General features: G+C 43.1%; 1 protein-coding gene across 2 annotated transcripts in view; it reads left to right on the top strand.

The window, feature by feature from the left end:
• Positions 1 to 13,318, top strand: part of SH2D1A (SH2 domain containing 1A) — a 56,849-nt gene that overhangs the window by 37,094 nt on the left and 6,437 nt on the right. For both annotated transcript variants that reach the window (XM_056539448.1, XM_056539449.1), the window contains one exon: positions 7,761 to 7,824. In XM_056539448.1, the coding sequence (XP_056395423.1) occupies positions 7,761 to 7,824 (64 nt within the window). The remainder of the gene's footprint in view (positions 1 to 7,760; positions 7,825 to 13,318) is intronic.

Consider the following 13,318-nt stretch of genomic DNA (forward strand, 5'->3'; position numbering starts at 1 on the left):
ACATCCCCCAACTGCGGGACTTTTAGCACTACTATTCCCATCATGGACATACTCCGTCTATTATGGGAGTTGTAGTCCAGGGGCTGAGGTGCAGATCGCAGCAGGTCATTCTGCTGAGACCTGCTGCGATCCGCATCTATTAAATTAACAAGCCAGAGGCACATGCGGCTACACTGCACTCCCCGCCATGATGGGAGTAGTAGTCCTAAAATTCCCGCAAGTGCCATCCCTCAGCGCTGCAGTACTACAACTACTCCAATCATGGGACAGACTCTGTCCATGATGGGAGTTAAAGTACAGGGTCTGAGGGGCAGATCGCAGCAGGTAATTCTCCAGAAACCCGCTACGATCTGCATTTATTAACTGTACAAGCCGGAGGCTCCACTGTGCTTCCCGCCAGTTCCTGTATACAGCTCTCATAATTCATAATCCTCACCGCCGGGAGACAGGAGCTCTGATTGGGGAATTATGTATGATGACAGCGTATACAGTATTCCACACCCGGAGTGCAGTGTAGCCGCATGTGCCGCCGGCTTTTACAGTTAATAAATGCGGATCGCAGCAGGTCTCTGGAGAATGACCCGGTGCGATCTGCCCCTCAGTCTCTGGACTATAACTCCCATCATGGGCAGAGTCTGTCCATGATGGGAGTAGTAGTCCTAACTGTCCCAAAATAGTTAATATATTATGTTTCCAAAATACAAAGGGGAACACAAGTTTCCCATTCTCAGATGCTTTCTGACACTTTGGTACGTGTCCTCCGAGGTGGTGTATATTTGTGCAAGAAAAGTGCTTTTGTGCATTTTTTAAAACAAAATGCAGTTACTAAATTCGATTCTACAGTAGAAAGTGCTCTATGGTAAATTTAACCTTAGACATGGCTATGAAGAATTCTCTCAAATTTTGCGCAAAAAAAAAAAAACCACAGAAAAACTCTTGTAAAAAAAATACACAAAAAATGCTCTAAATACAATGATACATTTCCCTCATAGTCTCAACATACAATGGTCATCCTGGAACGCGGCGCTCATTGATGACCAACAGTGACACGGCCGGCGATCCATAATGACGTGCATGGGATAGAGAATAACCATTGGATTTGAGGTCATGACAACCTGGATATAAATCAAATCCAAATGATGTGGTTGGTTAATCTGTCTACTGGGATGTTACAGGGGATATAATTGGATGGTTGAGTCTGTCCACTTGATATGACATTACAGGCACTATTATAAATACCCCCAGCCGCCATTTTGAGCCAGATCACTGCCAATATTTGCCTCTTGAGAATGCCATTGTCAGGGCGAAACATGTAGAGGTTGGCATGTAGTGTATGTATTAAATCAGACACTGAGGCAGGTACTAATAATTGCGGTGTACTGTAGTACCGTGCTGTTAATAATCTGGGGTAATCCCTGTATTTAGGACTTACTTTCACTTGTGTCCTACCTGTGTGCTATTTTTAACCATTTTTTACCATTTCAATTGTGGTTTTAAGAGATGCATAAATAAAAGTTATATGCATTTTAGGGGTGTAGGGGTGTGCCAATAGAGGTGTTTTTCACCCCGGGCTTCGGTCCAGGGTCTTGTTCAGTGCATTGCATCAGAAAGTCTGTCTGCACCAGAATTTGCACCAGAATTTGTGCCAGAGTTGAGGAAAAACCTGACTAACTCTCCATTTTACTGATAAAACCCCCCCAAAAGGGGCGTGGCCATCTGGGAAATGGGGCTTGACCACAGAAAAGGGGCATGTTCCAGACATTTTCACAAAAACCCAACATATTTGCTAAAGTTTCCACAGCAAATGTGGTGGATATGAACTGAGGAAAACCCTACAGATCAGAGCATGTGTAAAAAAAAACAAAATGTAGGGAAAGTGCAAAATGTAGTGAAACCTTAGTAAATATCGTGGAAAAAAAGTTATAGTAATAGTTTAGGGAATTAAAACCCTCGAGGAAACCTACACTCCACTCTTAGTAAATCAGGGCCATTGTGTATAGATCACTCCTCAGATGTCTTTTCTCCAAACTAACTCGTGAAAAATGGAGAAAATACAGTCTTAGAGGCGCTGCGCACAGACATGGTCACAAATGGGAGGACTCGAGCCAGCACAGGACAATAAATATTTTTATTGGATACAATGGACGACGCGTTTCGGCACACAGAGAGTGCCTTCCTCAGGTCCAAACATACAGTGCAATTTCAGGGGTGGATCAGATGTAAGATTGCACTTGTGGGGTTCCTGTGTTGAGCAGTGCTAGCAAGGCAAACTCAATATTTTTCAGGGACCAGTTCAGTTTTGAAGTGGATTTGAAGGATCTTCATATTAGAAATAACCCATAAATGACCCCATTATAAAAACTACACCCCCCAAAGTATTCAAAATGACATTAAGTCAGTGTTTTAACCCTTTAGGTGTTTCACAGGAATAGCAGCAAAGTGAAGGAGAAAATTCAAAATCTTCATTTTTTACACTCACATGTTCTTGTAGACCCAATTTTTGCAAGTGGTAAAAGGAGAACATTTTTACTTGCATTTGAAGCCCAATTTCTCTAAGCACATACCTCATATGTCTATGTAAAGTGTTCGGCGGGCGCAGTAGAGGGCTCAGAAAGGAAGGAGCGACAAGGGGATTTTGGAGAGAACATTTTTCTGAAATGGTTTTTGGGGGGGCATGTCACCTTTAGGTAGCCCCTAGGGTGTCAAAACAGCAAAATAAAAACACATGGCATACCATTTTGGAAACTAGACCCCTCAGGGAATGTAACATGGGATAAAGTGAGCCTTAATACCCCACAGGTGTTTCATGAGTTTTGCAAATGTAAAAAAAAAAAAAAAAAATATTACATTTTTAAAAAGGGTAATAGCAGAAAATACCCCCCAAAATTGGAAGCCCAATTTCTCCCAATTCAGAAAACACCCCATATGGGGGTGAAAAGTGCTCTGCTGGCGCACTACAGGTCTCAGAATAGAAGTCACATTTGGCTTTTTGGAAGCGAATTTTGCTCTGGGGGCATGCTGCATTTAGGAAGCCCCTATGGTGCCAGGACAGCAAAAAAAAAAAAAACACATGGCATACCATTTTGGAAACTAGATCCCTCGGGGAACGTAACAAGGGGTTAAGTGAACCTTTATTCCTCACAGGTGTTTCACGACTTTTGCATATGTAAAAAAACATTTTTTTCTCCTAAAATTGAGGCCTAAATTAGGGACTTGCATAGGGGTGGACATAGGGGTATTCTACGCCAGTGATTCCCAAACAGGGTGCCTCCAGCTGTTGTAAAACTCCCAGCATGCCTGGACAGTCAGTGGCTGTCTGGTAATACTGGGAGTAGTTGTTTTGCAACAGCTGGAGGCTCCGTTTTGGAAACAGTGGCGTACCAGATGTTTTTCATTTTTATTGGGGAGGGGAGGGGGGCTGTGTAGGGGGCTGTGTATATGTAGTGTTTTTTACTTTTTTTTTTATTTTGTGTTAGTGTAGTGTAGTGTAGTGTTTTTAGGGTAAAGTCACACGGGCGGGGGTTCACAGTAGTTTCTCGCTGGCAGAAAATTTGCCGCAGCTCAAACTTGCAGCCGGATACTTACAGTAAACCTCCGCCCATGTGAGTGTACCCTGTACATTCCCATTGGGGGGGAACATCCAGCTGTTGCAAAACTACAACTCCCAGCATGCACTGACAGACTGTACATGCTGAGAGTTTTAGTTTTGCAACAGCTGTAGGCACACTGGTTATGTATCACAGAGTTTGTGACTTAACTCAGTGTTTCACAACCAGCGTGCCTCCAGCTGTTTCAAAACTACAACTCCCAGCATGTACGGTGCATGCTGGGAGTTGTAGTTTGCAACAGCTGGAGGCACACCGGTCATGAAACACTGAGTTAGGTAAAAAAAAAATCTGAGTTTCACAACCAGTGTGTCTTCAGCTGTTGCAAAACTACAACTCTCAGCAGTCACCGACAGCCAACGGGCATGCTGGGAGTTGTAGTTATGCAACCAGCAGATGCACCACTACAACTCCCAGCATGCACTTTAGCTGTTTGTGTAAGCTGGGAGTTGTAGTTATACAACAGCTGAAGGTACACTTTTCCATAGAAAAAATGTGCCTCCAGCTGTTGCAAAACTATAAGTCCCAGCATGCCCATAAGGGAATGCTGGGAGTTGTGGTGGTCTGCCTCCTGCTGTTGCATAACTACAGCTCCCAGCATGCCCTTTTTTCATGCTGGGAGCTGTTGCTAAGCAACAGCAGGAGGCTGTCACTCAGCTCCAACTGCTGCTCTCCAGGTCAGTCCCTCGCCGCCGCCACTCCTGGGGCCCCGATCCCAACAGGGACGCCGGGGATCGGGGTCCCCAGCTGCCGGGGTCCTCTTCCCGCACCCGATCACATCCTCCGGAAGAGGGGCGGAGCGGGTTGCGGGAGTGACACCCGCAGCAGGTGCCCTGATTGGTCGGCCGGTAAACAGGCCAATGAATCAGGGCGATCGTGAGGGGGCACCAGTGCCACCTCACCCCTGCTGGCTATGGCTGTTCGGGGCCCCTTTGTCAGTTTTTAAAAAATGTGTTGGGTACCAAAAAAAAAAATTATAATAATAATAAAAAAAATAACAATAATAAAATAAATAAATAAATAAAAAAGGATGCAGTAGGGGTGAGAAAAAATCTATTTAACAAAATTGTATTTTTTTATAACACAATTTTAATTAATTGTTAATAAAATGTGTGTTTCACTTTTTTTTCTTAAAATTTTAAATTTTTGAGGAAGTACTACTACTCCCAGCATGGAACAGACTGTTACATGATGGGAGTAGTAGTACCTGTACTAATAGACATATCGCCCCGGGTGTTACACCCCTGACACCCGCTGCGATCGTCCTATCTATTGCAGAGATGCGGAGCGGCTCTATACAGCGCTCACATATCTGCACTATACTCCGGCCAGTGATGTGAATAGAACATCACTCATTCATATTTTCTGCCCAGAGTGGGGATTGGCTGGATGGTTGCAGCCAATCACAGCTCTCAGAGGGAAATATGAATGAGTGATGTTCTATTCATATCACTGGCCGGCCGGAGTATAGTGCAGAGATGCGAGAGCTGTATAGAACCGCTCCGCATCTCTGCAATAGATAGGACGATTGCATCGGGTGTCAGGAGTGACACCCGCTGTGATCTGTCCTTAATACTACTACTCCCAACATGGAGCCCACTCTGCTCCATGCTGGGAACTGTAGTACCTGCATTAATAGACAGATTGCAGGGAGTGTAACTTCTGACACCTGTTGCGATCTGTCTATTAATGCAGGTACTACAGCTCCAAGCATGCAGTAGTACCTGCAGTTAAGGAAAGATCACAGCGGATGTCACTCCTGACACCCGCTGTGATCCTCCAGTATAATGTATAGATGCGCGTGGCTGCTCTTCTATGGTCCCCTGCACTGACGTATATATACACCTATTCATATTTCCCACACAGTTGTGATTGTCTGGAACCATCTGGCCAATCACAGCTCTCTCTGCGGGAAATATGAATAGATGTATATATACGGCAGTGCAGGGACCATAGAAGAGCGGCTGGCCGCATCTATAAATTATACAGAAGGATCGCAACGGACCCGGGGCGATCTGTCAATAAGTACAGGTACTACTACTACCATCATGGAACAGTGTGTTCCATGCTACCTAAAAAATGTAAAAAATTAAGAAAAAAAAAGTGAAAAACACACACACACTACATTTTTATTATTGTCGGCTACATTTTTAGTGCCCTGCCCGCCCACATAAATTGATCCCTGTTTAAAAATTAATAAAAATGTTGTTGTAAAAAAGAAAAATTTTGTTAAATACAATTTTTCCATCATTGCTGTATGTTTTTATTATTTTTTTATGGTACCCTACGAAATGGTATTAAAAAAGGTATCTCCATCACTTTTTTGGATGCTAAAGTCCAAAAAGAATTAAAACCACCTGCAAAAACACCAAAGGAGTAGTAATTTTTTTAGACCTCGTCGGGAGGTGGTCTAGATTTGCGGAAAAAAATTGCCGCCACTGCATCCGTCACTTTAAAAAATGGTCTAGCAACACCAAAAGGTCAAAATGACGGAATTCAGGACTTGTAAAAAAAAAACGCAAAAAAAACCCCTGCAATTAGCACAAATGTTACGCAGAGCGCTCCGGCAGCGTGTTCCTGTTCGCAGCCCCCCGGTCAGACCCGCTGCGTGTTCCTGTTCGCAGCCCCCCGGTCAGTCTCTAGTCGGGATGCGATCCGCGATGCGGGACGTGCCCGCTCGCGTTTCGTGTCCCAGCCCGCTTACCAGACTCGTTCCCCGTCTGTTCTGTCCCGGCGTGCGCGGCCCCGCACCCTAGGGTGCGCGCGCGCTGGCTCTCTGCGATTTAAAGGGCCGGTGTGCCACTGATTGGCGCCTGGTTCTAATTAGTGTGTTCACCTGTGCACTTCCCTATATAACCTCACTTCCCCTTCCCTTCCTTGCCAGATCTTGTTGCCATTGTGCCAGTGAAAGCGTTCTTTGTATGTCCCAAGCCAGTGTTCCAGACCTCTTGCCGTTGCCCCTGACTACGATCCTTGCTGCCTGCCCTGACCTTCTGCTACGTCCGACCTTGCTCTTGCCTAATCCCTTGTACCGCGCCTATCTCAGCAGTCAGAGAGGTTGAGCTGTTGCCGGTGGATACGACCTGGTTGCTACCGCCGCTGCAAGACCATCCTGCTTTGCGGCGGGCTCTGGTGAATACCAGTAGCAACTTAGAACCGGTCTGCCGGCACGGTCCACGCCAATCCCTCTCTGACACAGAGGATCCACCTCCAGCTTGCCGAATCCTGACAACGAAATAAAAATTTGCAGATTTAGAACAAAAAAAAAAAAGGAATAGAACACAATGATAAATAACCCTTATGGCCTTGATTTATTATTGTAAACCTAAACTGTTTTGTCAGATTGTGTGCTAAATGTGGTGCATTGCACCACAAAATGTGTCTGTGCCAGAATTTGTGATAAAAAATTCAAAAGATCATCTCTCCATTTTATTTAGAAAACCTGAAAAAGAGGCATGGTCACATGGAAAGGGAGGCTTGGTCGCAAGGGAAAGGGCATGTCCCTGACATTTTAGGAAAATCACAACATATTTACAAATGTTTCCACAGAAATGGTGGATTTAAGCTCAGAGCAGTTGTTAAAAAAGCAAAACGTAGGGAAAAAAGCAAAACGTAGGGAAACATTGGTAAATACTGTGAAAAAATACCTGTCGGGAATCAAAACTCACAAAGAAAACTACACTACACTCTTAGTAAATTAGGGCCAATGTATTTTTCTGAGCATTCCAAAAATTCTCCCTTTTATGAATTGATGTCCCCAAAAAGTGTAGAAGAAATTGCTATTGTATAAAAAGGCAAAAAAAAAGTTCCTATTTTGGGGATCATGAGTTGTGTATGTGTAGGCTTGGCTGGTAGTAGAAGCAGCAGCAAGGGTGGTGGGATGGTGGTAGTAGTAGTCAGCAGACAACAGGCTATGGTGGACTAGTGGTAGTTGTAGCCATAGGTATGTGTTGAGTGTTGTGAACTGCACAACAGTTTAAAAATAGCAAAAGAATGTCTCATTATTCATTAATAGAAGTCTCCATTTCCTTCACATCCGCCAATCTCTTCATGTGGTCTAGATGGAGGAAAATATATATCTGAAAACCTCTCAGAAATAAGTATATAATTAACTCTATGAAGTTTATTAATACATATGTTTGTGAACTTTTGCAGCCATAAAGACGTCATATACACTTACAGAGTGTTCAAAACAACGACTGGGTCCTGGTCAGCAGAGGTAAGAATCCTTATACAATACCAGCTTGGGTGAGAATGTTGGCACTATTATTCCATAATACCTGGCACACTAAATATTTGGAGCCTCTGCATGTCATAGAATGTCCCACTAGTTAGGACCCCCCTCTGTTTGTGGTGTAAAGGCATGTACGGTACATCATCTTCTGTCAGTCATGCCGGTAGTGTTGGGCTTTTTCCTTACCTATGTTTTCACCTGCACAATATAGAATAAAAATGTGTTTTAATTCAGAAGAATTTTTTCTATTCTTTTTATTTTTTGTCCTAAAGATTTCTCCGATGGCATTGACATTGCCAATTGTTTTAAATTTTATTTTTTCAAATCTCATTTTCATTAGAGTTTTAACACTTTAAGCTGCAAACATGTGTGCACATTATAAATTGTGCAGTGCAAGACATGAGAAGTATCAATAGACAAGTAAGGCTAGGTTCACATGGCAGTTTGCATCCGACCCATTAAGAGTCCGATTGGCTAATTTATTTATTTTTTGCAGATCTGACCATGAAATGGGTAGGATGTAAATGGCTACTGCTGGGTGCCAACAGCCCACATTCACTTGCATGGGGTCTATCGGTCACCCAGTAATTTTACAGGATTTTAGCAGAGAAAAAATAGCGTGCACTATTTTTTTCTCTGCTAAACTCCCATCCTTCTGGCCATATTGCCGACGGAACTCCGAATAATGGATGGCAATGTGAACAAGGCCTTAAACAAATCTACACGCAGGCCACGAAAAGGTAACTACTCCTGAAAGGAATTAGGCATCTATTATAACGGTGCTAGAAGGTTTGGTGTTCTGCACTTATACAAGTTAAAGGGGTAGTCCAGGAAAAACCTTTTTTTATATATATATCAACTGGCTCCGGAAAGTTAAACAGATTTGTAAATTACTTCTATTAAAAAAAATCTTAATCCTTCCAATAGTTATAGCTTCTGAAGTTTTCTGTCTAACTGCTCAATGATGATGTCACGGGATGTGAGTAATCAGAGAGCAGTTAGACAGAAAACAACAACTCAACTTCAGAAGCTAATAACTATTGGAAGGATTAAGATTTTTTATTAGAAGTAATTTACAAATCTGTTTAACTTTCCAGAGCCAGTTGATAAATAAATAAAAGTTTTGGCCTGGAATACCCCTTTAACTCCTTAAGGACCAGGCCATTTTACACCTTAGGACCAGAGCGTTTTTTGAACATCTGACCACTGTAATTTTAAACATTAATAACTCTGGAATGCTTTTAGTTATCATTCTGATTCCGAGATAGTTTTTTGACATATTCTACTTCAACATAGTGGTAACATTTTGTGGCAACTTGCATCCTTTCATGGTGAAAAATCTGATGAAAAAAATGAAAATTTAGCATTTTTTCTAACTTTGAAGCTCTCTGCTTGTAAGGAAAATGGATATTCAAAATAAATTTTACTTAAGTTTTTACTTTTGGAAGACACCAGAGAGCTTCAAAGTTCAGCAGCAATTTTCAAATTTTTCACAAAATTTCAAACTCACTATTTTTCAGTGACCAGTTCAGATTTGAAGTGGATTTGAAGGGTCTTCATATTAGAAATACATCATAAATGATCCCATTATAAAAACTACACCCCCCAAAGTATTCAAAATGACATTCAGTAAGTGTTTTAACCCTTTAGGTGTTTCACAGGAATAGCAACAAAGTGAAGGAGAAAATTCAAAATCTTCATTTTTTACACTCGCATGTTCTTGTAGACCCAATTTTTTTATTTTTGCAAGGGGTAAAAGGAGAAAATTTTTACTGGTATTTGTAGCCCAATTTCTCTTGAGAAAGCACATACCTCATATGTCTATGTAAATTGTTCGGCGGGCGCAGTAGAGGGCTCAGAAGGGAAGGAGCGACAAGGGGATTTTGGAGAGAACATTTTTCTGAAATGGATTTTGGGGGGCATGTCACCTTTAGGAAGCCCCTAGGGTGCCAAAACAGCAAAAAAAAAAAAAAAACACATGGCATACCATTTTGGAAACTAAACCCCTTGGGGAACGTAACAAGGAATTAAGTGAGCCTTAATACCCCACAGGTGTTTCATGACTTTTTTTTTTACATAAAATGCTTGTTTTCCCAAAATTTTACATTTTTAAAAAGGGTAATAGCAGAAAATACCCCACAAAATTTGAAGCCCAATTTCTCCCGATTCAGAAAACACCCCATATGATGGTGAAAAGTGCTCTACTGGCGCACTACAGGTCTCAGAAGAGGAGTAGTCACATTTGGCTTTTTGGAAGCAAATTTTGCTCTGGGGGCATGCCGCATTTAGGAAGCCCCTATGGTGCCTGGACAGCAAAAAAAAAAAAAAAAAACACATGGCATTATATTTTGGTAACTAGACCCCTTGAGTAACGTAACAAGGGGTAAAGTGAGCCTTAATACCCCACAGGGGTTTCATGACTTTTGCATATGATAAAAAGAAATAAAAATTACCTAAAATGCTTGGTTTCCCCAAAATTTTACATTTTTACAAAGGGTTAAAACAGAAAATACCCCCCAAAATTTCAAGCCCAATTTCTCCCGATTCAGAAAACACCCCATGTGGGGGTGAAAAGTGATCTGCTGGCGCACTACAGGTCTCGGAAGAGGAGTAGTCACATTTGGCTTTTTGGAAGCAAATTTTGCTCTGGGGGCATGCCGCATTTATGAAGCCCCTATGGTGCCAGGATAGCAAAAAAAAAACCCACATGGCATTATATTTTGGAAACTAGACCCCTTGGGAAACGTAACAAGGAGTAAAGTGAACCTTAATACCCCACAGGGGTTTCACGACTTTTGCATATGTAAAAAAAAATATAAAAATTTACGGAAAATGCTTGGTTTCCCAAAAATTTTTCATTTTTACAAAGGGTTAAAGCAGAAACTACCCTCCAAAATCTGAAGCCCAATTTCTCCCGATTCAGAAAACACCCCATGTGGGGGTGAAAAGTCCTCTGCTGGCGCACTACAGGTCTCAGAAGAGGAGTAATCACATTTGGCTTTTTGGAAGCAAATTTTGCTCTGGGAGCATGCCACATTTAGGAAGCCCCTATGGTGCCAGGACAGCAAAAAAAAAAAAAACACATGGCATTATATTTTGGAAACTAGACCCCTTGCGGAACGTAACAAGGGGTAAAGTGAACCTTAATACCCCACAGGGGTTTCACGACTTTTGCATATGTAAAAAAAAAATAATAATAATTTTACCGAAAATGCTTGGTTTCACAAAATGTTTTCATTTTTACAAAGGGTTAAAGCAGAAAATACCCCCCAAAATTTGAAGCCCAATTTCTCCAGATTCAGAAAACACCCCATGTGGGGGTGAAAAGTGCTCTGCTGGCGCACTACAGGTCTCAGAAGAGGGGTAGTCACATTTGGCTTTTTGGAAGCAAATTTTGCTCTGGGGGCATGCCGCATTTAGGAAGCCCCTATGGTGCCAGGACAGCAAAAAAAAAAACCCACATGGTATTATACTTTGGAAAAAAGACCCCTTGGGCAACGTAACAAGGGGTAAAGTGAACCTTAATACCCCACAGGGATTTCACGACTTTTGCATATGTAAAAAAATATATATATTTTTTCACTAAAATGTGTGTTTCCCCACAAATTTCAAATTTTTGCAAGGGTTAATAGTAGAAAAGCCCCCCCCACAATTTGTAACCCCATCTCTTCTGAGTATGGAGGTACCCCGTAAGTGGACGTCAAATGCACTACGGGCGAACTACAATGCTCAGAAGAGAAGGAGTCACATTTGCAAACTTTGCTGAAATGGGGGGGGCATGTCGCATTTAGGAAGCCCCTATGGTGCCAGGACAGCAAAATACCCCCCACATGGCATACCATTTTGGAAACTAGACCCCTTGAGGAATGTAACAAGGGGTAAAGTAAGCCTTAATTTTAGGGCTCAGTGCTCCCCCCATTAATGCTCCTTGAGGGGGGGTCCCACATCCTGGCTCCATATCAAGCTCAAGGTCCCTGACTGCGCTCCCACTCAAGCAAGACCTGCTGTGCACCCGCCAAGCCTAAATCATCCCAAAAAAGGTATGTCCTTACTCTAAAGAAATGTATTTACAAATTGAGGGGTGTCTTTTCTGCTATTAACCCTTGTAAAAATGTAAAATTTGGGGGGAAACACACATTTTAGTGAAAAAAATTTTTTTTTTTACATATGCAAAAGTTGTGAAACCCCTGTGGGGTACAGGGGTTTCACAACTTTTGCATATGTAAAAAAAAAAAAGTTTTTTTTCACTAAAATGTGTGTTTCCCCCCAAATTTTACACGGCATGCCTGCTGAACGATAACAGCAGACATGCCGTTCCGATCCCTGCCTGGTGCGCGGCAGAGACCGGAGAAACACCAGGACGTTCTGGAACGTCCTTGGTCCTTAAAGCCCAGGGTGCGGGGACGTTCCAGAACGTCCTTGTCCTTAAGGGGTTAAAGGAATAAAAAAAGGGGGTGGGTTGGTGGGAGGGAAGAGGTGGTGGAGTGGAGAGGGGAGTGGTGGGAGAGGAGGAACAACACAAACGGGGGGGTGGGGGGGGGGTTAATTCTTGTCATAAAAAAAATTCCTAAATTTACTAGAACTGTCTAATTATTAGACTATAAGCTAAGATGAGATGGTCTAAAGCAGGGGTGTCAAACTCAAATTCATCGGGGGCCACATCAGCAGTTTGCTCACCCTCAAAGGGCCGGTTGTATCTGTAGGACCCCCCCCCCACATACCGTATATGCCGGCGTATAAGACGACAGGGTGTATAAGACGACCCCCAACTTTTACAGTTAAAATGTAGAGTTTGGGATATACTCGCCATATAAGACTACCCCTCCTACCGCAATGTACAGTACCTTGTAGTTCCCCCCACATTAGATAGGCAGCATATTCCCCCACATTAGTAGGCAGCATGTTCCCCCACATTAGGTTTGCAGTATAGTTCCCCCCACATTAGGTAGGCAGTATAGTTCCCCCCACATTAGGTAGGCAGCATGTTCCCCCACATTAGTTGGCAGCATGTTCCCCCACAGTAGGTTGGCAGTATAGTTCCCCCCACATTAGGTTGGCAGTATAGTTCCCCCCACATTAGGTTGGCAGTATAGTTCCCCCCACATTTGGTTGGCAGTATAGTTCCCACCACATTAGGTAGGCAGTATAGTTCCCCCCACATTAGGTAGGCAGTATAGTTCCCCCCACATTAGGTAGGCAGTATAGTTCCCCCCACATTAGGTAGGCAGCATGTTCCCCCCACATTAGTTGGCAGCAAGTTCCCCCACATTAGGTTGGCAGTATAGTTCCCCCCACATTAGGTAGGCAGCATGTTCCCCCACATTAGTTGGCAGTATAGTTCCCCCCACATTAGGTTGGCAGCACCCCACCCCCTCCCTCCCTCCCCACAGACATACAGCCTCCAGCCATATACAGTGTATGGCTGGAGGCTTTATGTCTGTGTGCTGCCCCCACTGTGAACCCGTCACCGCTCCTCCGG

Source organism: Hyla sarda, chromosome 9, assembly GCF_029499605.1.
Source record: "Hyla sarda isolate aHylSar1 chromosome 9, aHylSar1.hap1, whole genome shotgun sequence".
NCBI lineage: Eukaryota > Metazoa > Chordata > Amphibia > Anura > Hylidae > Hyla > Hyla sarda.